This window comes from Rutilus rutilus, assembly GCF_951802725.1.
Source record: "Rutilus rutilus genome assembly, chromosome: 17".
Lineage (NCBI taxonomy): Eukaryota > Metazoa > Chordata > Actinopteri > Cypriniformes > Leuciscidae > Rutilus > Rutilus rutilus.
The window spans coordinates 18,892,266-18,913,749 of record NC_140230.1 but is presented as its reverse complement, the minus strand read 5'-3'; the positions used below and the strand labels follow the sequence as shown (position 1 = coordinate 18,913,749).

Below are 21,484 nucleotides of genomic sequence, written 5' to 3'. Positions count from 1 at the left end.
TTTTGTTATGCAACTAATGTGTAATAGCGTACAGTTTTCAGATGAAAGCACAACTAGTTTTTCTGTTTCCACCAAAATGTTACTTGTTAACTGACAGCTTAAGAAACAAGATAAATGTTTGTGTTCCATCACGCCTAAAAAAAACAATTACATTAATAGTAGTTTACCAGCCTATGGTGAATTGTTGTTTACTTAGATGTATAATATCAAAGTGGATTAATGTAAAGTAACTCATTTCCTACTGTGCATGTGTAATAGTGAGTACAGGCCGTTTGTGTTTGTACATTTTCTTTGTAATATAGTATGATGTTAATTTTCCAATACAGTTAAATATGGTTTAAATGCTTATTTGTGCTTTATGTTTAAAAAGGAGTGTGTGTTATGCGCATTTATTCATATAATTATTTTCGCTTGGCATACCAGCGTGATGACGTCATCGCACGCATCGCATAGTAACCCCCGCGCTAGTGATGCTTCATTCGTAGTAAATGCAGAGACGAGAAGCCATCACAATTGCATTCTTCTCTTCATTGTCGTCTTGTTACTTACAGGTAACTGCAGAGTATAATGCAAAACACACTTCCGATTTAAGCATAAACACTGCTAATATAATATGAATGAGTTATGCGCATGTTTAACGCCGTTGTTTTGTTATATGAATAGTGCGTCATGAGTTTGTCATGTTGAGCACATGGTTAGCATAAGTGCTCCGCGATTAGCGCCAGAGTCCACCACATAACTGGTTAAAGTATAAATACTATTTGAATCTAATGTATAATATTGTTTAGCGTTATACATTTATTTCTAATTTACATATGTGGTCGTTAATCGACGGGAATGTCGGTAAACTGTGTAATGAGTTACATTTGAGTGAATGTAGTTTAGTGAATTTCACGTCTTGTCATTCAATGTAATATTTGACAACGAACTTTTATGTGTTCTAAACTAATAATAGGAAGTGGATTCTTAATGTATTTTACATCATCATTCTCATGTTATTATTTAGATAAAGGGTAAATGCTAGTTAAAGTGTTATATATATATATATATATATATATATAAATTATCCATTAGAGTGTCACTTTGGCAATTGTAAACCCTGAATATGCAAAATGTTTAAATTGGTAATGTTTTATTCAGATATACTATGTAAAAGTCATACATGTGTTGACCATATTATGTGCTGAAAGGTTGTAATATGCATATACTTTTATTGATTCGTAGTAAATGCAGAGACGAGAAGCCATCACAATTGCATTCTTCTCTTCATTGTCGTCTTGTTACTTACAGGAGTACTACAAATTTGGAGGCACCGCTGGGATGATTGTTGGGTGGTCTGACTCCTTCATCAGCGAGAACCACCCAGTCACATTCATCTCTCACCCAGACGTACGGCAGTAAGGCTGCAGAGTGAAGTGGAGAGACAAGGCTGATTTAGTGGTGCGTGCGCATGAGACACAGTGAGTTCAGAAGCGACGGCACCCAGGTCAGTGAGGTAACCACCACTTTCAACGCTGCTAAATACTGTTAAAAAAAGAAAAGAAGAATGGATGCGCTTGAAAGTCTTCAGGAGGAGATAGGAGAAAAATTATGCACACTGTCAAAAGAGAAGTTAATAGAACTCTGCTCCTTTTTACACATCCCATCAGTGAAAGATGTGACCCGCCTCTCACTCATAAAGTATATCAGCAGTCATTTATTGAGGAGTGAGCTGTAAGAACTAGAGGATAGTGGCATGGCAGAGTTATTGTGTATTCATGAGAAGATAAGTGACCTCACAGTGGCCACTGCTGACAACCCAGGAAAATGGGTGGAGCCAGGACACGTTGAAAGAGACATGAGCACGGCCCAGAGACCAGTGAGAGAAACTAGTACTGTAACTGAGTCATTTCAGGCCATGCATATTAATACTGCTGTTGCACACAGTACATCGGGTGCGCAGGCAACATCAGATAGGAGGCGGACAGACCATTCACAACTGCCCCAGAGACACAACACGCCAGTCATTTGGCATAAAGAGTTTAAAATCTCAGGCTTGATCGGTGAACCGGGCCAAAAGGACCGATTATCATTCTCTAGTCTCGCTCGTCAAATCGAAAGTGGGCTGGGCAAGGGATATCCTGAACAGGAAATCATAGATGCAGTAATCAGATCCATTACACCTGGGCTTCAGCTGCGTAGCTACCTTGAAGGGAAAGCTGGTTTAACTCTTCCTACTCTGAGACGCATTCTCCGTTCTCATTATCAAGAAAAAAATGCAACTGAATTATACAAACAATTGACCACCGAGGGCCAGCGTAGCAAAGAGACCCCCCAAAACTTCCTAATACGGGCTCTTGACCTGAGACAAAAAATTCTGTTTGCCTCCCAAGAAGATGAATCTGGGCTGAAGTATGACCCTGTTTTAGTGCAGAACATGTTTCTGCATTCAGTTTTAACGGGCTTGCAAAACGACCGTGTTCAGAGCGACTTACAGCCGTATCTTTCTGACGCTGCGATCTCTGATGAAGTATTGCTAGAAAAATTAAATGTTGCATGCTCTCATGAGTCAGAGAGGCAGAACAAGCGGAAAACAGAACGCCAAGCTATTGTTCATGCCACCCAGCTTGATGAACCCGTCCCTGAACAAAAATGTCTGCCTAAACAGTCAAAGCTCGACTTGATGTATCAGTTAAAAAGACTTAGCGATGACATTATGCAGATCAAAGAACAAATTCAGCTGCCACAAGTTACATCACAGCAATGCTTTGCAGTTAACCATGAAGAGTTAGCAGTGACACGCTGTCATCCGCAGAACATGCCACAGATCAGCCAGCTGCCGCCAGAGTGGAGCCCAGGGCCAGGTCATCAAGCCCAGAGGCCGGATTCGGTCAAACATGAGCAACAACATTATCGACTTCAGACGCAACATCCGCAATTTGGTGCTGTATCACAGCAACAGTACACAGCACCACAGCCGCTTCATGCCCTGACTCATTTTGCTCAACGACAGCAGCCCCAGCGCCATCACTTTCAAATACCTCCCCAAGCCAGTCAGTCACTATACCCGGTCACACGACAGTACCCAAATGAACGGTTGTCGCAACCCCAACGCCAGTATCAACAGCCCAGCCGTCAGCAAGCTAGACAATGTTTTCACTGCCAACAGAGTGGAACCACGGAGCAGTGCACCCATTGCTATTATTGCAGCAGCAGCGAACATTATGCAGCTGGTTGCAGAGTACGGGGTACGAGAAACCAGAGGGAGGTTCAGTTAAACGGGGAAGGGTTGCTCCAAAGGGACAGGGAGTGACCCAAGAGACGAGCACGTCCCGACGACGCACAACACGACAGTTCAAACCCAACCTGCAATATCATGTGCCTCACGAAATAGACAGCATAATAACAGCCGAATGCCGAGTTAATCAGCATTCTCCAATAACTTCCCTAGTTGGCAGGCAATGCCTGGTGGCCTGCTATTTGCAAGGACATGAGACAGAGGCTTTATGGGACACAGGCTCCCAGGTGTGTATTATTGATGAGCAGTGGAAAGACAGCTACATACCAGAAGTCAGACTGAGAGATATTTCCGAAGCCACAGAAACACCTGAACGTCTACACCTTGTGGCAGCCAATGGTACTGACATGCCGTACGGAGGATGGGTTGAGGTGACTTTCAAGTTGGCCTCCCCTGCTGAAAGAGTGAAAGAATTAGTCATCCCTATGCTTGTTCTAAAGGGTCAGCAACTCCCTAAACCTATCATTGGTTTTAATGTAATCGAGCAAGTGATGAAACAAAAAGATACAGTCAATTCGGACAAAGTGACTAACAGGCAGTTGTACCAAACCGTTGTCAGCGCATTTCCCAACCTGAAAAGAGACCAAGTCCATACCTTCATCAATCTGGTGACAGCTGATGATCTCGGCGAGTATACAGTGAGTACTGCCCAGGGATCTGTGAACATACCAAAGCACACAATCATGCAAATACAGTGCAAAGTTAAAATGCCACATGTGAGACAAAACAGTGTGTTGCTATTTGAGCCATGCGTCAACCCTCAACACCCTGAGGGCCTAGAACTGTTTGACACTCTGCTGGAGGTGAAAAAAGGTACCCGCCCTTCAGTCACTCTGAGCGTGCAGAACGAGACCGACCACGATATTATCCTAGGAGGTAGAGTGGAGCTGGGCATTGTGCAACCAGTTAAATCAGTCTTGCCTGCGACTATGATCTCTCCAAGGGGAACAGGATCTGTGACTCAGGTTACGGTCGAGGAGACACCTAGGGGAACAGAGGAAGACAGCCTGTGGGACCCACCGGTCGACTTGAGCCATCTAACTGCACGGCAACAACAACAAGTGAAGCAGATGTTAAGGGAGGAGTGCCAAGCTTTCTCAAAATCCGACGACGACATTGGTTGTGCAAAGGGACTTCAAATGAGTCTTTCCTTGAACGACAATACACCTGTAGCTCGGACATACAATTCAGTTCCAAAGCCCTTATACCAGGAGATGAAAGACTACCTACAGGATTTAATAGCTCAAGGGTGGGTAGAAAAGTCCAACTCCTCCTATTCTTCGCCAATCGTGTGTGTCCGGAAAAAGGATGGCAGCCTCAGACTGTGTATTGATTACAGGGACCTGAATCGGAAGACAGTACCTGACCGACAGCCGATTCCTCGGGTGCAGGACGTCTTAGATGGTCTGGGGGGCAATTCTTGGTTCTCTCTGCTCGACCAAGGGAAGGCGTATCATCAAGGCTTCATGACCCCAGAGAGCAGGCCACTAACAGCATTCACAACCCCCTGGGGTTTATATGAATGGATCCGCATCCCCTTTGGCCTTATGAATGCTCCGGCAGCGTTCCAGCGGTTCATGGAGAAATGTTTGGAGGGAATGAGAGATGAGATCTGCGTGCCATATCTGGACGACATCTTGGTCTTCACAAAGTCATTTGATGACCAAGTGGAGGCAGTGAGGAGAGTATTGAGGCAACTATGTACCCATGGGATTAAACTAAAGCCACGAAAATGCGACATGTTCAAGAACGAAGTGAGATACCTGGGCAGGATTGTGTCTGCAGAGGGTAGTCGCCTGGACCCAGCTGATACGGCTGCTGTAACAGCTTTGAAGGAGAAGCGACCAGGCACTGTAGGCGAGCTACGTAAGATCTTGGGCCTGCTTAGCTACTATCGTCGGTACATAAAGGATTTTTCAAGAATCGCCAGTCCGCTGTATAACCTTTTGAAGGGCAAAGTCAATGGTGGGGAAAGTCCAGCAAGGGCCAAGAAAAGGACAGAAAGGAACAAGAAGGGTTCTGTGATGCCATCGAACCAGCGGATTGAATGGACAGCGGACCACCAAGAAGTCTTGGAGAAATTGATTGAGTGTTTGGTCCGACCACCCGTGTTAGGGTTTCCAGATTTCTCTGAACCATTCATCCTGCATACAGATGCATCAAATCAAGGCCTGGGGGCTGTCCTATATCAACGGCAAGGTGGAAAGTTGAGGGTGATTGCTTATGGGTCCAGAACATTGACAGCGGCTGAGAAGAACTACCACCTCCACAGCGGGAAGCTGGAATTCCTCGCCCTAAAGTGGGCTGTGACTGAAAAATTCAGGGACTATTTGTATTACGCCCCAACTTTCACTGTGTACAGCGATAATAATCCCTTGACCTATGTACTCTCGTCTGCAAAACTCAATGCAACTGGGTGTCGATGGGTCGGTGAGTTAGCGGACTTCCACTTCACAATCCGCTACCGGCCAGGAAGAGAGAATGTGGATGCAGACACGTTGTCTAGGATGCCGTTGGACGTAGAGACTGTGATGAAAGAATACACGGAGGAGCTTCCATCAGATTGCATTGGAGCAATGATACAAGCAGTCGAAATTCAGGATGAGCTGGGTCCCAACATGGCTGTCAGATGTGAGGATGTAATTGCATGGAGAGAGACAGATGAAGCATCACCAACGTCATTGTCAAAAGAGGAGATTCGACAGGCACAGAGTGACGATAAGGACATCAAAGTTATCGTCGAGCACTTACAGTCTGGGTCCCGGCCAGACTTAAAGCAGTGGCGGGCAGTCAACCCAAAGTTCAGAGGTTTAATCCGAGAATGGGACAAGTTACAGTTAGATGAACATGGCATACTGTACCGTAAAACGACACAGCGGACTCAGCTCGTGTTACCGGCCAAATTCAAGCACATTGTCCTGAGGGAGCTACACGATGAGATGGGCCACCAAGGGCTGGATAGGACAACAAGCCTTATTAGAGACCGTTTTTTCTGGCCACGGATGCAGAAGGATATTGAGCATTATGTCCTAAGGGCGTGTCCATGCATTAAGCAGAAAAAACCATGCCGGGAGATACGAGCACCATTAAAGAGCATCAAGACAACTTACCCGTTTGAGCTGGTCTCGATTGATTTTCTCCATCTAGATAAGTGCAAAGGAGGATATGAGTACATTCTCGTCGTCATCGATCACTTTACACGATTTGTTCAAGCCTATGCTACCACATCAAAATCAGGCAAAACGGTGGCTGACCGACTGTTCAATGACTTTGCCCTGAAGTTTGGATTCCCTTCGAGGATTCACCACGACCAAGGTGGAGAATTTGAGAACCAGTTGTTTGACCAACTAAGGAAGTACAGTGGTATTACAGCATCAAGAACAACCCCTTACCATCCCCAAGGAAATGGCCAGGTGGAAAGGTTCAACCGAACAATACTACAGATGCTCAAGACTCTGACAGAGAAAGAGAAATCCAATTGGAAGGAGGCACTTAACAAACTAGTCTTCGCATACAACTGCACTAAATGTGAGGTTACTGGCTTCTCTCCATTTTACCTGTTGTTTGGTCGCTCCCCAAGACTCCCCGTTGATGCGTTGTTCGGACTTGACCAGGACCGTGGGACCACTAATCAGCGAGAGTATGTAGAACGCTGGACAAAGGGGATGCAAGAGGCTTATGAGATTGCACGGGACCATGCAAAAAAGGCTGCTGAAAGGAACAAGCGAAACTACGACCACAAAGTAAGATGTGCTGACCTGTACCCTGGAAGCCGAGTCCTTGTGAAAAATCTCACTCCACGAGGGGGTCCTGGAAAGCTAAGGAACTACTGGGAGGACGAAGTTCATGTTGTAATCCGTCAAGCCATGGAGGATGTCCCTATTTACGAGGTGAAACCTGAGCAGGGGAAAGGAAGGTCAAGAATCTTACACAGAAATCTACTTCTACCATGCGATTACTTACCGTCAGCCATTGCAGAGAAAAAGGACTCCACACCTAACCAACAGAGGAGAAAAAGGGGTCAGCTTGGAAGGAACAGAGAGGATGTGCCAGAGGCCAACAGTGAAAGTGAGGAAGATGAATACAGCTTCAGAGTGGAATGCCAACAAAGAGACAAAAGGACAGATGGACAACATGAGACAAATAGAGATGTGTTATCAAGGGAGTCAGACTTACCTGAAACACCAGTAGGTACCCATGAACTAGGCCTTGCTCATGAACAACATCCACAGTCAACCCAAGCTGAATTGGAAATTGAGCCTGGAGAAGAGAGACAAGTCAACGACACAAGAGATAGGCAGGAAGCTCAGGAGATCGGATCAACTGCTGAGTCTGAGGAAATAGAGTTAGTTGAGAGAGGAGCACCTACAACACAAGAACAGAGAAACATGCACTCAGGGGAACAAAGCAACTTAACAATGAGAACGCGACGACCTCCAAAAAAGTTCACTTATGACACCTTTGGGACACCAGTATGTCGCAATGTGCAAAGCATGAGTGGTGACTATTATCAGGATTTCAGAGTCCCAAACACTTGGACAACAATACCCTTCTATTATCACCAAGCCCCACCTTTTTGCTACTAACTGTTAACTACCATATCTTTCAGTTAATCTACTGTTTTGGTTATACTACCAAGTGCCTTTTGGGTGCAAATAATATGGACTGTTGATATGGACTGTTGATATGTGGTCATACATACTGGAACATTTGATAAGCTATGAAATGCCCTTTCTAATATGCACACTGAAGAGCCTGGAAAATAAATATGAACAATGGACAATCAATAGTGAACTCAAGTGAACAGCAAAGCAGATACTGCTGTGTGATTTAGGGAACATGGACTGTTTTAGGGCTCTGAACACAGCCACGTTAAGCTGTTCTAAGCTTCAAATGGACTGTTCTCGTTTGGCATAAGTGAGATGGTTTTTTTTGTTGTCCTTTCCTGACGACAATTCTGCCAAATGGACTATTGCTGAACTTTGAGATTCTTGTCAATATATGACATTCGTCAATTGATTTATATGGACTAAAAGAAAAAAAAAGAAGAGAGAGGACTTTCTTGGTGTCTTGGTGCCATTGCAATTGTTATGATTCCATTGAAGAATGAAAAAAATAGATGTGAATTATCACTGTGGCATGAGTGTGTAAAAAAAAAAAAAAAAAAAAAAGAAATTGGTTTAACAGAAAACAATATTGATTAAGATTGATTGAGAAGGGCATTGGTAGATGTCGGGACGACATTTTATCCTGTGGGGGAGAGTGTAATAGTGAGTACAGGCCGTTTGTGTTTGTACATTTTCTTTGTAATATAGTATGATGTTAATTTTCCAATACAGTTAAATATGGTTTAAATGCTTATTTGTGCTTTATGTTTAAAAAGGAGTGTGTGTTATGCGCATTTATTCATATAATTATTTTCGCTTGGCATACCAGCGTGATGACGTCATCGCACGCATCGCATAGTAACCCCCGCGCTAGTGATGCTTCATTCGTAGTAAATGCAGAGACGAGAAGCCATCACAATTGCATTCTTCTCTTCATTGTCGTCTTGTTACTTACAGGTAACTGCAGAGTATAATGCAAAACACACTTCCGATTTAAGCATAAACACTGCTAATATAATATGAATGAGTTATGCGCATGTTTAACGCCGTTGTTTTGTTATATGAATAGTGCGTCATGAGTTTGTCATGTTGAGCACATGGTTAGCATAAGTGCTCCGCGATTAGCGCCAGAGTCCACCACATAACTGGTTAAAGTATAAATACTATTTGAATCTAATGTATAATATTGTTTAGCGTTATACATTTATTTCTAATTTACATATGTGGTCGTTAATCGACGGGAATGTCGGTAAACTGTGTAATGAGTTACATTTGAGTGAATGTAGTTTAGTGAATTTCACGTCTTGTCATTCAATGTAATATTTGACAACGAACTTTTATGTGTTCTAAACTAATAATAGGAAGTGGATTCTTAATGTATTTTACATCATCATTCTCATGTTATTATTTAGATAAAGGGTAAATGCTAGTTAAAGTGTTATATATATATATATATATATATATAAATTATCCATTAGAGTGTCACTTTGGCAATTGTAAACCCTGAATATGCAAAATGTTTAAATTGGTAATGTTTTATTCAGATATACTATGTAAAAGTCATACATGTGTTGACCATATTATGTGCTGAAAGGTTGTAATATGCATATACTTTTATTGATTCGTAGTAAATGCAGAGACGAGAAGCCATCACAATTGCATTCTTCTCTTCATTGTCGTCTTGTTACTTACAGGAGTACTACACATACAGTAGGTTTCTGATAATCCTGTATTGGACAGATTATCTCTGGCATATTTTTTTTATACCAGGCTGCCTTTTCTCATCTATATCTACAAAACATTATCTGTGCACAACTACAAATTATTTTATTTATTTTCAACAGTTCTTGTCCCAAAGTAAATGAGAATGATTTATATACAATGCATTGTATTATTTATTTGAAATAGAATTTGCTGTTTGCTGTATTTTTTTTTTCTGTAAGCAAAACTCCCTATCACACACATAATCTCACTGAAGGCCTCTATATGAGAATAGAATAGAATGAGGCATTTATATAGCGCTTTCATATGTACTACTGTACACCCAAAGCGCTGAGCACATGATTATATCTTATTTACTTCCGCACTAAATTTAGAGCAACTGAAAACAGCTCTGCTAAAGTGAAGTGATGTGACCTTTGCTCATATAGAGTTCAGCTGTCCTGCAGTGAGCATCTGTGTATGATGGGGAGTTTTCAGCCTTCATATTTCCAAATTCTTTATCTTCTAATATCAGCTTTATTGGAATGCAAAGGTAAGAATCATTATATGAAGTCAGATTCCTTTTACCAACATATAAATATGCAAACATATTTACAGATATGCATAATATCAATTGGGTGTGTAAAGTCCGCATAGGTGTGACATGCATATGATTAGTGTCATTCAGGCTACATAATGGTTAATTGTTTGGAAATGTTATTTGTGCTAACAAACAGCTTCTGTTCTCGCTACTATGTAAAAATTTAAAGCAAGAAAATGATTTACTGAGGACAGTCTTTTTGTTTTTTTAATAAACATTTTTTGGTGTGCAAAGACTTACCCAAACAATACATTCATATAAAACTGATCTAAAAGTCAATGGAAATACTTTACAATTAGGTTCTATAAGTTAGCATTAGTTAATGCGTTTTCTAACATTAACAATGAGCTATACATTTGTTACAGTATTTATTCATCTTTATTAATGATAGTTGATTAAAAATATATATATATATTCATTGTTACCTCTGGACCATTAAGTAATATTAACAGAAATAACTTTAAAAACTGCTTTTTTTATGTATTAGTAAATGTTTAAATGATCATTTACTAATATTAATAATTACTTTAGAAGTATTTTTCGTTGTTGGTTCATGTTAACAAATGTAGTTAACAAATGGAACTATATTTTAAAGTGTTTCCAAATCAATTTATGGATTTTTATACACTGGTAATCAAAAGGATCATTTCAGAATTATTTATTTTAATTTTTTTGACTATAAACCCTGTGGTGGTTTCCTATCCATGTATCAGTTCTCTCAGGATGTCTCGTTTCTCTTTTTAATTTCCCTTTAGCTCAGACGGCGAGACCCTGCGAGCAGGTCCATCAGTTAAACATAAACTCTCTTCAGGGCGACTATATGTCTATTTCTTGCCTAACCACAACCCACCCGCTGGAGTCTCTGACAGTGAAACTACGCAGAACCGACCCGGTTAAAGACATCCTAAAATATTCAGACAACTCTCCAGCATTAGAGCATCAGAGATGGTCTGTGAGAAATGATGCTGGAAGTGTTACACTTTACCTGAAAGACATCAGTTTATCCGATAAAGGACATTATGACTGTCAGGTCTACAATGATGGGGTCTGCCTTAAAGCTACTCAGTTTAACCTGAGTGTCATAAGTAAGAATGCAATTTTTTTCAATCAAGCTAATAATCCTCATTGGAGAGCCATTTACATATATAATATGAATGCTAATGTGTTTCTCTGGTTTCAGAGTGTAAAACTTTGGACTCTGTTCATGCAACACCAAAGACGTCAGTGTTGCTGCCATGCCCTGAACATCCACTGCAAAACAGAACTGATCAAGTAACTTGGAGAATCGTTATTGGTCACCAATCAATAAAGATAGACCAATATCGCCCTCCACACAAGCCCTCAAACAGCACAGAGAGAGACCCGAGGCCTCTGTATGAGAGAGCGAGAACACTAGGGAATGGATCTCTGCTTATAAGGGATGCAATAAACACTGATGGATTATGGTATCAGTGCAGAGTGAGTGAAAAAATCTGCTATGAGGTGAAGCTGGTCGTGAAAGGTGTGTTTTCAATGCAATATTTCTAACCCTAAAGTCTCAATGCTGACTCTCTGAATGACATTCACCTTTTACAAGATTTTACGTTAAGCTATGCTAATAAAATGTGAGATGTGGTCATGGGTTAGTCAAAAGGTTCTTTTTCCACATTACAATAAATATAATGACAAACATACCCCCCGGTTTCACAGAAATGGCTTAGTTCACCCAAAAATGAAAATTCTGTCAGTAATTACTCACCCTCATGTTGTTCCAACCCCCGTAAGACTTCAGACCCCGTTCATTTTCGGAACACAAATTAAGATACTTTTGATGAAATCTGAGAGCTGGCTCACTCCTTCATAGGCTGCAAGGTAATTTCATCTGCCAGCCCAGAAAAGTTAGTAAAGACATCATTAAAATAGTCCAAGTGACTACAGTGGCTCAACCTTAAGTTTATCAAGTGACTAGAATACTTTTTGTGTGCAAAAATAACGACTTTATTCAACTATTAATTTTAATTCTCTCAGATCGAGTCTTTGATAATTCACACTGCGTGATTGTCACTCGTGTGAACGAGCACCGATTTGCCTATGATTTCGGGCATTTGTCAGCGATCTCGCAAAACCTGTCGGCGAGTGAAAATTGGGACTTAAATCATGTTATTTATTAGCGGCGTGCAAGGTAAGCGGTGTGTCTCTGTGTTCACAGCCCATGCCTGAATGCGATTCACACCAGTTTTGCTTCATTTGTTTGGTGGAAGAGCATGCTGTCCTCTCGAATGGATCTGGCTGAGCAGCGGCAGATGGGTCCCTATTGCTTGCTCTCTCTCTCCAGATCCAGATGTCCTTTTGCACGATCCCAAAGCGCATTCTGGGGTTTCTCCAGCTGGTGCGGAGAATAGCGCATCTCTTGCATTCCGCTATGGATTTTGAGTTTCCCGTCTATGAGCGTTCCTCATGCAATGATAAAGTGTATAAGGAACTACTCGAGGTGGTTACTCACACGGTGGCCAGGTTACAGCTAGACTGGCCACGCGAGCCGACAGATTTCTGTCTGGTGTTCAGGAGGAGGGACCCCAACAGCGGTCTCTCCCTTTCTTTGAGGACTCCATGACAAATTAACCCATTCATAGGGGAAACCTTACACTTCTCGTGTCTTTGAGCCTTCGACGTCGACATATTCGACTATTGTGGGGGCGAAGGCACGAGGGTATACAATGATGCCACAGATCGAAGTGACGCTTGCGGGCTATCTCTCGGCATAATATCTTAAGGAACCAACTCTTCCCCAAAAAGCCGTGCAGAACCACCTCAACGCTATTGGGGAAAGCGTTTCAAGCAGCAGGTCAGGCTGGTACTGCCCTGCACACCATGGTACCTGCTGAAGGACCTGAGTATGGGAGGTTCCATCGACAAAGAGGCGTTCTCTGAGCTTTGTCGAGCCACAGACCTGTTCCTCCGTGCGACCAAGCAAACGGTCCGCGCCCTGGGCGATACCAGAGAGGAGGGGGCTTCTGTCTCAAGCGCAGAGAACAATATTTCATCCCTGGCCCGAGCTATGGAACCTTCACCTTTGGCCCCTGAAGGGTACCAACTGATTGACACTGGACTTTCATCCTAAGTCAAAGAGACCATTCTCAGTGCTAGGGTTCCCTCCACTAGAATAATTTGCCAGTAAATGGGTTGTCTTTGAAAAATGGTGCACTGCACATCATGCAGATCCTGTTAACTGCCAGATTGTTTCAGTTCTGGACTTCCTGCAGGAAAAGTTATTAGCAGGCGCATGCCCCACCACTCTCAGGGTTTATGTGGCCACTATATCGGCTTGCCACGCCTTGATTGAGAGGGGTACCACTCGGGAAGCATCCTCTGTTTGCTCGCTTCATCCGTGGGGCCAGGCGGCTGAGGCCTCCCTCTACAACCAAGATTCCTCCATGGGACTTAGCTAAAGTCATTGAGGGGCTGGAACCCCCTTTGAACCTCTAAAGTCAGTGTCTGATAAGCTTCTGATTCGATTTTTTTTTTTTTTTTTTATGACTATCACCTCACTAAATAGAATTGGGGATTTGCAGGCTCTGTCTGTCTAGCCATCCTGCTTAGACTTTACCCCTGGATTTGTGAAAGCAATTTTACATCCTCATCCGACTACCTGCCTAAGGTACCTTTCTCAACCGTATATCCTGTCACTCTTGAAGTCTTCTGCCCTCCGCCTTTCACAACAACGGATCAGGAGAAACTTCACCAACTGTCTCCAGTCCATGCTCTTCAGGCATATGTACACCGCACTAGCCAGTGGCGTAAGTCAGAGCAAATATTTGTTTGTCATGGGAGCCTTAACAGGGGGGCCACCACGCAAACAATTTTACGTTAGGTGAGGGATGCTATTGCCCTTGCCTACGAGGCACATGGTCAAGCTTAGGCGTTAGGGCTCATTCTACCAGGGGGTTGATTCCTCCCAAGCCTTGGCAGGGGTTATGAAGCTTGCTGCAGGGGGTGCAAAGCTTGCTGCATCATACCCAAAAAGACAGGCTGCAATTGCTGCCTGAGGTGCTTCACCTAAGTACAGAGTTTAGGGTATGAATACTTATGCAATGTGTTGTTTAAGTTTTAAATTGTATAAAATTTTGCATAGATATTACAAAACTATTTTTTCAATGTCATTATGGGGTATAGATTGATTGGGGAAAAAAGAGAAGAAAATAATTTTAGCATAAGGCTAAAACAACAGAATGGGGAAAAAATATATAAAAACACTGGAAATTTAAAACACTATCTAAAATATCATTAGCAATAGGTAAGACAAGTGCCTACATTACAGAGTGCTCAAAATAATCTATTCAAACTGACCCATATGATGATGTTCATTTAGCCTATAAGTTTATCTTTTCTTTTGTGATCACAGATGCTCCAACCCAAGCTGACAGTCCTGCAGCAGTAACAACTAATCTGACAGCAGTAGTGATGACCACAATAGTGTCTCTGTGTGTCCTCATATCACTGATCATCTGTGTGAATCTTTATTTTAAAAAACGAAAGCGCAATATCACCAGCCAAAGTAAGTCCACGACATAGTCCTGAAAAGTTTAACACTGTTGAATTCTTGAACAGCATTTTTCAAATCATGGAAATTTGGAAATTGGAGAGAATGTTTTTTTTTTTTTTTTTTTTTTTGTCACCAGAACATAATTGCATTGGTATATTGTAATATTTGCTATCTACTCTACTCTACCGACCAGTTTTTTCAAACAAAATCCTGTCTCAGCTAGACTGCAGAGTCTCTTTGCACATTTGTTCATTTTCATGTTTTCTTTCAAATTACTGAAATTGTATTGATATTCTTTATGCGGTTGTAAGATGTGCTTTTACTATGTCAGTATGTCAGAAAGTGAAAGTAACCTGAACTAAATGTACAGTAGGCTATATATGACTTTAATGTTTTAAGTCTTCTGAGTGTGTTGCAATGAGATATGAAATACAGCCCATGTCATGCCATCATGGTAGTGAGAGTTGAAAAAATTACTTTACTCTAACCTTTATACTTTATGATGGTAAAAGTTAATCAGATGGTAAAGTAGCCTACTTATTTTTGTATCTTGTAGATGAATTGAACTGTAGGTGTTCTGAAATTTATTCTGAAATTTCTGGAGGTAAGTGAAATTAATGAAGTCCTTACTCAGTATTAAAAATACGTGTATTTGATAGTGTTTTTAATAAAATTCTTTCTCTTGCAGGGTTGGATGTCCCGTTGTATTCTGTTGTTCAATGTAGGAGCGAGCGGGGCACAACCTAACACGGGTGTCAGGAGTTGAGTTTATTTGGTCATGTTTAGAGTTTGTTTTTGTCCTGTTTTTTTTTTTTCTGTTTAGTTCCTGTATGAGTTTTCTATGTCAATCTCAGTTTATTTCTAAGATAATCTACCTGTTAATTCAATCTTCCTCCATCCCCTGCCTGTTTGTATCATTGGTTACTGATTGTGTTAATCCTTAGTTCAGGTGTGTCTTGTTAATTAGTCTCGTCAGTTCCTCTTGTTTTCCTGTGTATTTAAGTCTGAGTTTAGCACTGTCTAGTTGTCTGTCGTCGCTGTTAGCCTGGTTGTTTTGTCCTGTGTTTTAGAAATTTCAGAGTATCTTGAGTATTTCTTAAGTTTTATTTTATGATTAATAAACACTTCTGTATATAGATTATGTTTCATCTTTGCTGCAATCAGACTTGTAACAGTGAGGCTAATTATAACACACTTGTTTTAAGTACTTCCACACATGCTATCATGATGAATAGTGTATTTACTAGTTGCCATATCAACACTATAGTATATAGAGAAATAAATGTGCCAAAGTCTATGGAAGATATCACTGAACATTTATTTATCCATAGCAAAAGTACATTTCTTAAAGGGGACCTATTATGCAAAATTCACTTTTGCATGCTGTTTGGACATAAATGTGTGTTGGCAGTGTGTGTACACAACCACCCAATAGTGATAAAAATCCACTCACTCCTTTTTTATTAATCCCCATAAATCATAAGCAGTGTTAACCTGGTAATACCAGACTCTGCTACTTCACTTTGCTTCGTAGAAAGAGTCTGGAAGGGCATAATTGAAAAGTGTTTTCCTGAAGTTTAAAATCATTGGTTACCCGTAAGCCAATCACATAACGTTTGGTTATGGCGTGTGTTATGCGCATGCTCAGCCGCATCTAACTTCCACTGTAAACGCATGTATGATGCAAAAACTAAACCATCGAGCGAAATACCGGAGTGAACATGGCTGTGAACGACTTTTGCAGATTATGTGAAGTAAATCTACGCATCCACCACGGTACAATCAGCGTCTACGTCACGGCTCTTAGCCCGCCCTCTGTTCGTTGATTGGCCGGCCGTCTGAAGGCCGGTGGAAAACTGAAAGATAGGTTGCTATCTCAGACTGACTACAGGAGCGAAATGAAATTAGCGGAAGTAGGAAGTCTGACGTAGTCAGGCTAAAGCAGTAGGCTTGTTCGACTTGAACCCGCGCTGCACAGACCGATCGGTTTATGACATCAAAGTACCGCGAGAGCAATTCAAAAGCATATAGGAGCCGTCTACTTTCTATTCGCTCTCGCGGTACTTTGATGTCATTCACCGATCGGTCTGTGCAGCGCCGGTTCAAGTCGAACAAGCCTAGTGTCTCCCAACAACCTGTTTTCAGAATGCGGCTTTAGTGACATCACTAAAGCCACAGGCTCCGCCCACGAGTGTTGACAGACACATGCCGTTTTAACGTAGACATAGAACGTAGAACGAGTTCACAGCGAGTTGTACACATCCACCATTGCTGCACTGACGAGAATGTCTCCCAAGCGTTGTAGGTGTTGTGTGGCTGGATGTGTTAATCCACATAGCTCTCTCTATTTACTCCCGAAATCTGAGGCAGCCGCTGAAGACGAGGTGGAATTATTTTGTTTTCAAAGAAATTGCTCCCTCAACTCTACCGAAATTTGTTTATGTACTTACTCACTTCTTATACTGTTTACTCAGCTCTTACGGTGATTTTCTGGTGTAAAACTGACGTTTCATCTTTTGTGTGATGTAAAATAAACTTTATTAAACTCATCAGTATATTTTGATTATCATTCGGACCTGGTCCGAAACAGCAGACTTGTAGGCTATTAATAGTGGATACATACAAGCAGATGACAAATACATTATAACCGTAATTAAACTAAACTATACCTGTTCCATCTCCATACAGCACTCTGACTCTGTAGGCATTATTGTCCGACTCCGGGTCGAAATGAACACTGTTACTGTGAGTTTCTGTTTTGATATTATCATCATTCCGTGAGATGAGATTGTCCTGAGAGACTGAGCGCGAGCTCATGAGGCTCCGCCCCCTGTGCCGTGCAGCAGCAGCAGCTTATTTGCATTTAAAGGGCACACACTAAAACAGCGCGTTTTTCTGATCACCAAAAAGTGACAATTTAAACATGCTGTAAAAAATTATCTGTTGGGTATTTTGAGCTAAAACTTCACATACACACTCTGGGGACATCAGAGACTTATTTTACATCTTGTGAAAAGGGGCATAATAGGTCCCCTTTAAGTTCATTTTTCATCATTTTTTTTGTTTATTTAAAATTAGACAAATCTGATATTGATTTAATCTCCAAATTGTTATTTAATGGTTTAGATGGTTCTTTAATGCTGATCTAACCAGCAGAAGACACTAGCTGGGTTTAAATCCCAGTTGCGAAGGTACCACTGTAGTAACACTTTGTTACAACGTTCCCCTATTAGAACTATGCTATTCTATACTTTTATGAATTCTATTGAGAAACCATGAGAAAAAGGTGAATAAAGACTGAGAGTCAATGTTCAAAAATGATGAATTATTATTATGTTTTGAACTGCTGTAGTGTAAGACTGAAAGAACTGTAAGAGGGGGCTACTCTCTGAGAAAACAACAAAGGAAATTAACATTTGAACTCTTATGCTATAATACCATCCCCATTCGCGACACGATCACACTTGATTTGATCACCTCCCAATTTACATATAATTCACTTCACCCACCCTGAATTCACCCAAAAATCTATATGGTTTAATATGAACAAATATCATACAGACACAGTATTATACATGTTTGGTATTGTCATGGATTTCTTTCCCTAAACCTAACTATCTGGGGCGTCTGCACTCGACACCCTACTGATCTTAATATCTGTGGCGTCTCCACTCGACACCAATACCTTAAACTCTCTCTGGCGTCTACACTCGACACCAATACCTTAACTCTCTGGCTCTTGCGTCTTCAGTCGACAAATGGCCGAGTTTCTAAATAACTTGTTTCCCTAAACTAGCTTCCTGCGCAGGAATAAATCGACAAACAGATCTGCAAATGTCCTTTAAATGCTTTAATCACGGCCAGGAGATCTTCCCGAGCAGTTCTCAGGGAATCTCTCCCAAGAAGCAAGGCCGGAGGATCTCAGACAAATTCCATTGAGAATCCCACCGAAAAACACATATACAACAGTTTTTATAGTATAGAGGTATGACATAAATGTCAGGCTGCATTACATAATATCCCCACTATTTGATTGGTTCTTCATATGCAAACCCCTCTGTTACTAGGTAAAGCAAACTCTGCCCTTGTGATTACTTATCACAAGGTTTTAATGATGACTTAATTTGTTCTAACAGACTGTCTAGTTTCACTTCCCATAACTATGTTATTTTTACCCATAGACACATACTCAGAGTCACAAGTCACAAGTTTTTCCAAAGAGTTTGGACACATTAAAAGCATATGAATTTTGTTCCTGTAAGAAAAACAAATGTTAGTTGATTAATTTAAGTTGATTAATTTAAATCCACCACAATTCCCCTCTCTGGCCGTACTAATACACGGCCAAATATTAAAATTAAATTATTCTATTCAATTTTTCATACTTGCATGATTTACCTGTAAACTAATTTACCTTTACCAAATCATCCCATTATAAGTCAGTGACTTTAATACCACCTGATATCTCTAATCATACCATGTTCCATCTTTTACTTTATAATACCTGTCAAATATTCCTTCAATCAGCATTCCAAGTTGTAATTAAAATACCACCTGTTTCCAATATTACCACATCACATACCATCTTCCACATACACATACCATCTTCTACATAAACATACCATCTTCAGTAACAACTAAACATACCATAGTACATTGCCTTTAAACTTTAGTAGACCTTGAGTCAAGTTTAAGTATCATCTTTCTCTGGATTTTGACTCTCATTGATCTATTAGGCCTTTAACAGGCTGATACTGCTGATAAACCATTTTTCTTGTTAGCTTTTAATTCAAGCAGGCGATTGTTTTACTTAGTAAGATCTATTTAAGCATCTGTGTAATAAAATCTAACCAAAAACATCTATAATCTTTTCATTTTTATCCTTAACACAAATATCAATAATTATATTATTTTGTTTCAAACAATGTCATTATTTTAAAATTAACTCTCACCCAGCTGTTGCCATGATAACAGCTTTAGCTGCTGATATGCCATTTAATCTTTAATTACCTATCCTAAAATCCTATTTTTCCAGAATTAACTGATGGACATAACATGTCCTGCCTCTATTTGTTTGCAATGCAGAATAGTTCATAATGGATCCATTGATCCAGATCATTAAATCTGTAACTTCATTCTAAATTAAGAAAGCTTTTTAGAATTTTGCTTTATGAGCAAATATTCTATTTCACTGAAATGTCTAAACTGTTTAGATTCATTTCAGTTTAAATTTAACATGTTTGTGTTACATTGTTCTTGGTCTTGGTTTTAACTTTGTGATACATATATATATATATATTTTTAACACGTTGAAGACCTTTCTCAACAAAACAAATCCATATTTCATTTCTGGAAGCCGGGCTAAATAAGCAAGCACTGTTACTGTATTCCTAGATAGACTAGACCGCAGTCACCTCTCAGATATCAAATACAGACATTAGACAATACATGAAAGGAACATTTCAATAATCACACTGGTAACTTCTCTAACTAATAATAATCCAGAAATTAAATATGTTTCCCAAAATCAATCTCCTTTTGAAAGTTTTTCTTTTGCTATTGTAGCAAATGGAAACACCTAAAATATATTTAATGTAGTCATTAATTAATCGCTATAGAAGTTTACCCTATTATCTATTCGGACCTAGTCCGGCAAAGTAACTTATCACCCATTCTCTCTTATTAGAGAACAACTATTACACTATTCTTCAAAAGTAGTCCCTAGATTATTTATTATCTTTACAGTAATGTACCTATTTAGAGTCCCTATACTCTACAGAATTAAGAGATTTTCCTCTTTCCAATTTAAGACTACCTGAAATATTCAAATTAATCAGTAATTGTTCAAATCATGAGATCTAAATTCTCAGTCCTACAGTATAGTTTGATTGAAACAAATACAACATCAATAAACATCACACAAAATTAATTATTACAGTATTCTAAGCTTAAACCATTAGTTGGTCCACATTTTTCTCCAGATGTGTTGATCATCTCGTTGCCCCATGGACGTTCCATCTTCACCTTGATAACTCTTTGCGAATTGTCGCAAGGTCTTTCCACCGTCGGTAGAGGAGGCCAGTTACTAGCACTGCCTGTTTTCCTCTACTTGACGCCGTGCATTGTCGTTGGTGTTGACGTTGGCGTTGGTGTGTGTGGTTGCTGAGGGCTGGTTGGCGTTTGGCTCAGGCTGGTTGGTGTAGTTTAAGGTGAGAAGCTTGGATGGAGGTGTCACACACTGCAACCTTGCTGATAGTTGCAAGATTCTCCCTCAGAACACAACCGCAGTCCACTGGACCTTGTTTGTGGAGTGAACCATAAGAACAACCTGTGAATGGAGACCTTAAGTATTTTTGTTAATTACAACATGTATCATGTTGCCTGCTCGTCTGGCCGGTCGTCCTTTTTTGATGAGACCTGTAAAATTTCATGTTAAACAGTAACAAGACAATATTTTATACATTTGGAACAGAATCAGTTCTGTTCGATGAGATCCATCATGACATCCTGTAAAAAAGGAAAAAGTTAAGTATGGGGTGGACAGGGCAAACTTGCTTGCTCTCTGCCTTCCCAAAGTTATACGCTGCGCATGTGTGTGTGGCATTGTTTCTTTTCTGCCACAACAATAAACCCAGCTTAGGCTAGTTAGCCAAAATCATCCATGGTCGTTGTTCTGTTGGCCATATTTTCTTCCCTGTGGGTCATATGTTACCATGTGTGTCATATTTTAACCTGTGTATCATATTTACCCTGTGGGGTCATATTTTAACCTGTGG

At 40.6% G+C, this 21,484-nt stretch overlaps 2 protein-coding genes across 2 annotated transcripts; one reads left to right on the top strand and one right to left on the bottom strand.

The window, feature by feature from the left end:
- Positions 1 to 1,185: 1,185 nt before the first annotated feature.
- LOC311276145 (uncharacterized protein) lies at positions 1,186 to 8,143 on the bottom strand. The gene is made up of 4 exons (XM_084385684.1): positions 7,454 to 8,143; positions 3,873 to 3,934; positions 3,545 to 3,673; positions 1,186 to 1,403 (listed from the first exon to the last, which is right to left on the bottom strand). The coding sequence occupies exons 1-4, from the start codon at positions 7,474 to 7,476 to the stop codon at positions 1,285 to 1,287; spliced, it is 333 nt and encodes a 110-aa protein (XP_084241810.1). The 5' UTR covers positions 7,477 to 8,143; the 3' UTR covers positions 1,186 to 1,284.
- On the top strand, positions 7,493 to 14,923 carry LOC311276383 (uncharacterized protein; the record flags this gene model as incomplete). Its single annotated transcript, XM_084386019.1, has 5 exons — positions 7,493 to 7,554; positions 10,035 to 10,138; positions 10,942 to 11,271; positions 11,367 to 11,687; positions 14,568 to 14,923. 5 exons carry the CDS (start codon positions 7,493 to 7,495, stop codon positions 14,735 to 14,737), a joined length of 987 nt encoding a protein of 328 aa, XP_084242145.1. The 3' UTR covers positions 14,738 to 14,923.
- Positions 14,924 to 21,484: the final 6,561 nt, after the last annotated feature.

Bases quoted from the DNA above. Each gene is read 5' to 3' on its own strand.
- LOC311276145 (XM_084385684.1), bottom strand. From the start codon at position 7,476: ATGGGTACCTACTGGTGTTTCAG. The intron at 3,935-7,453 runs GTAAGTCTGACT...GTATGTTCACAG, and splicing joins GGTACCTACTGGTGTTTCAG to ATCCCTGGGCAGTACTCACT. The intron at 3,674-3,872 runs GTATGGACTTGG...TCACTCTTTCAG, and splicing joins CTGTCACCAGATTGATGAAG to CAGGGGAGGCCAACTTGAAA.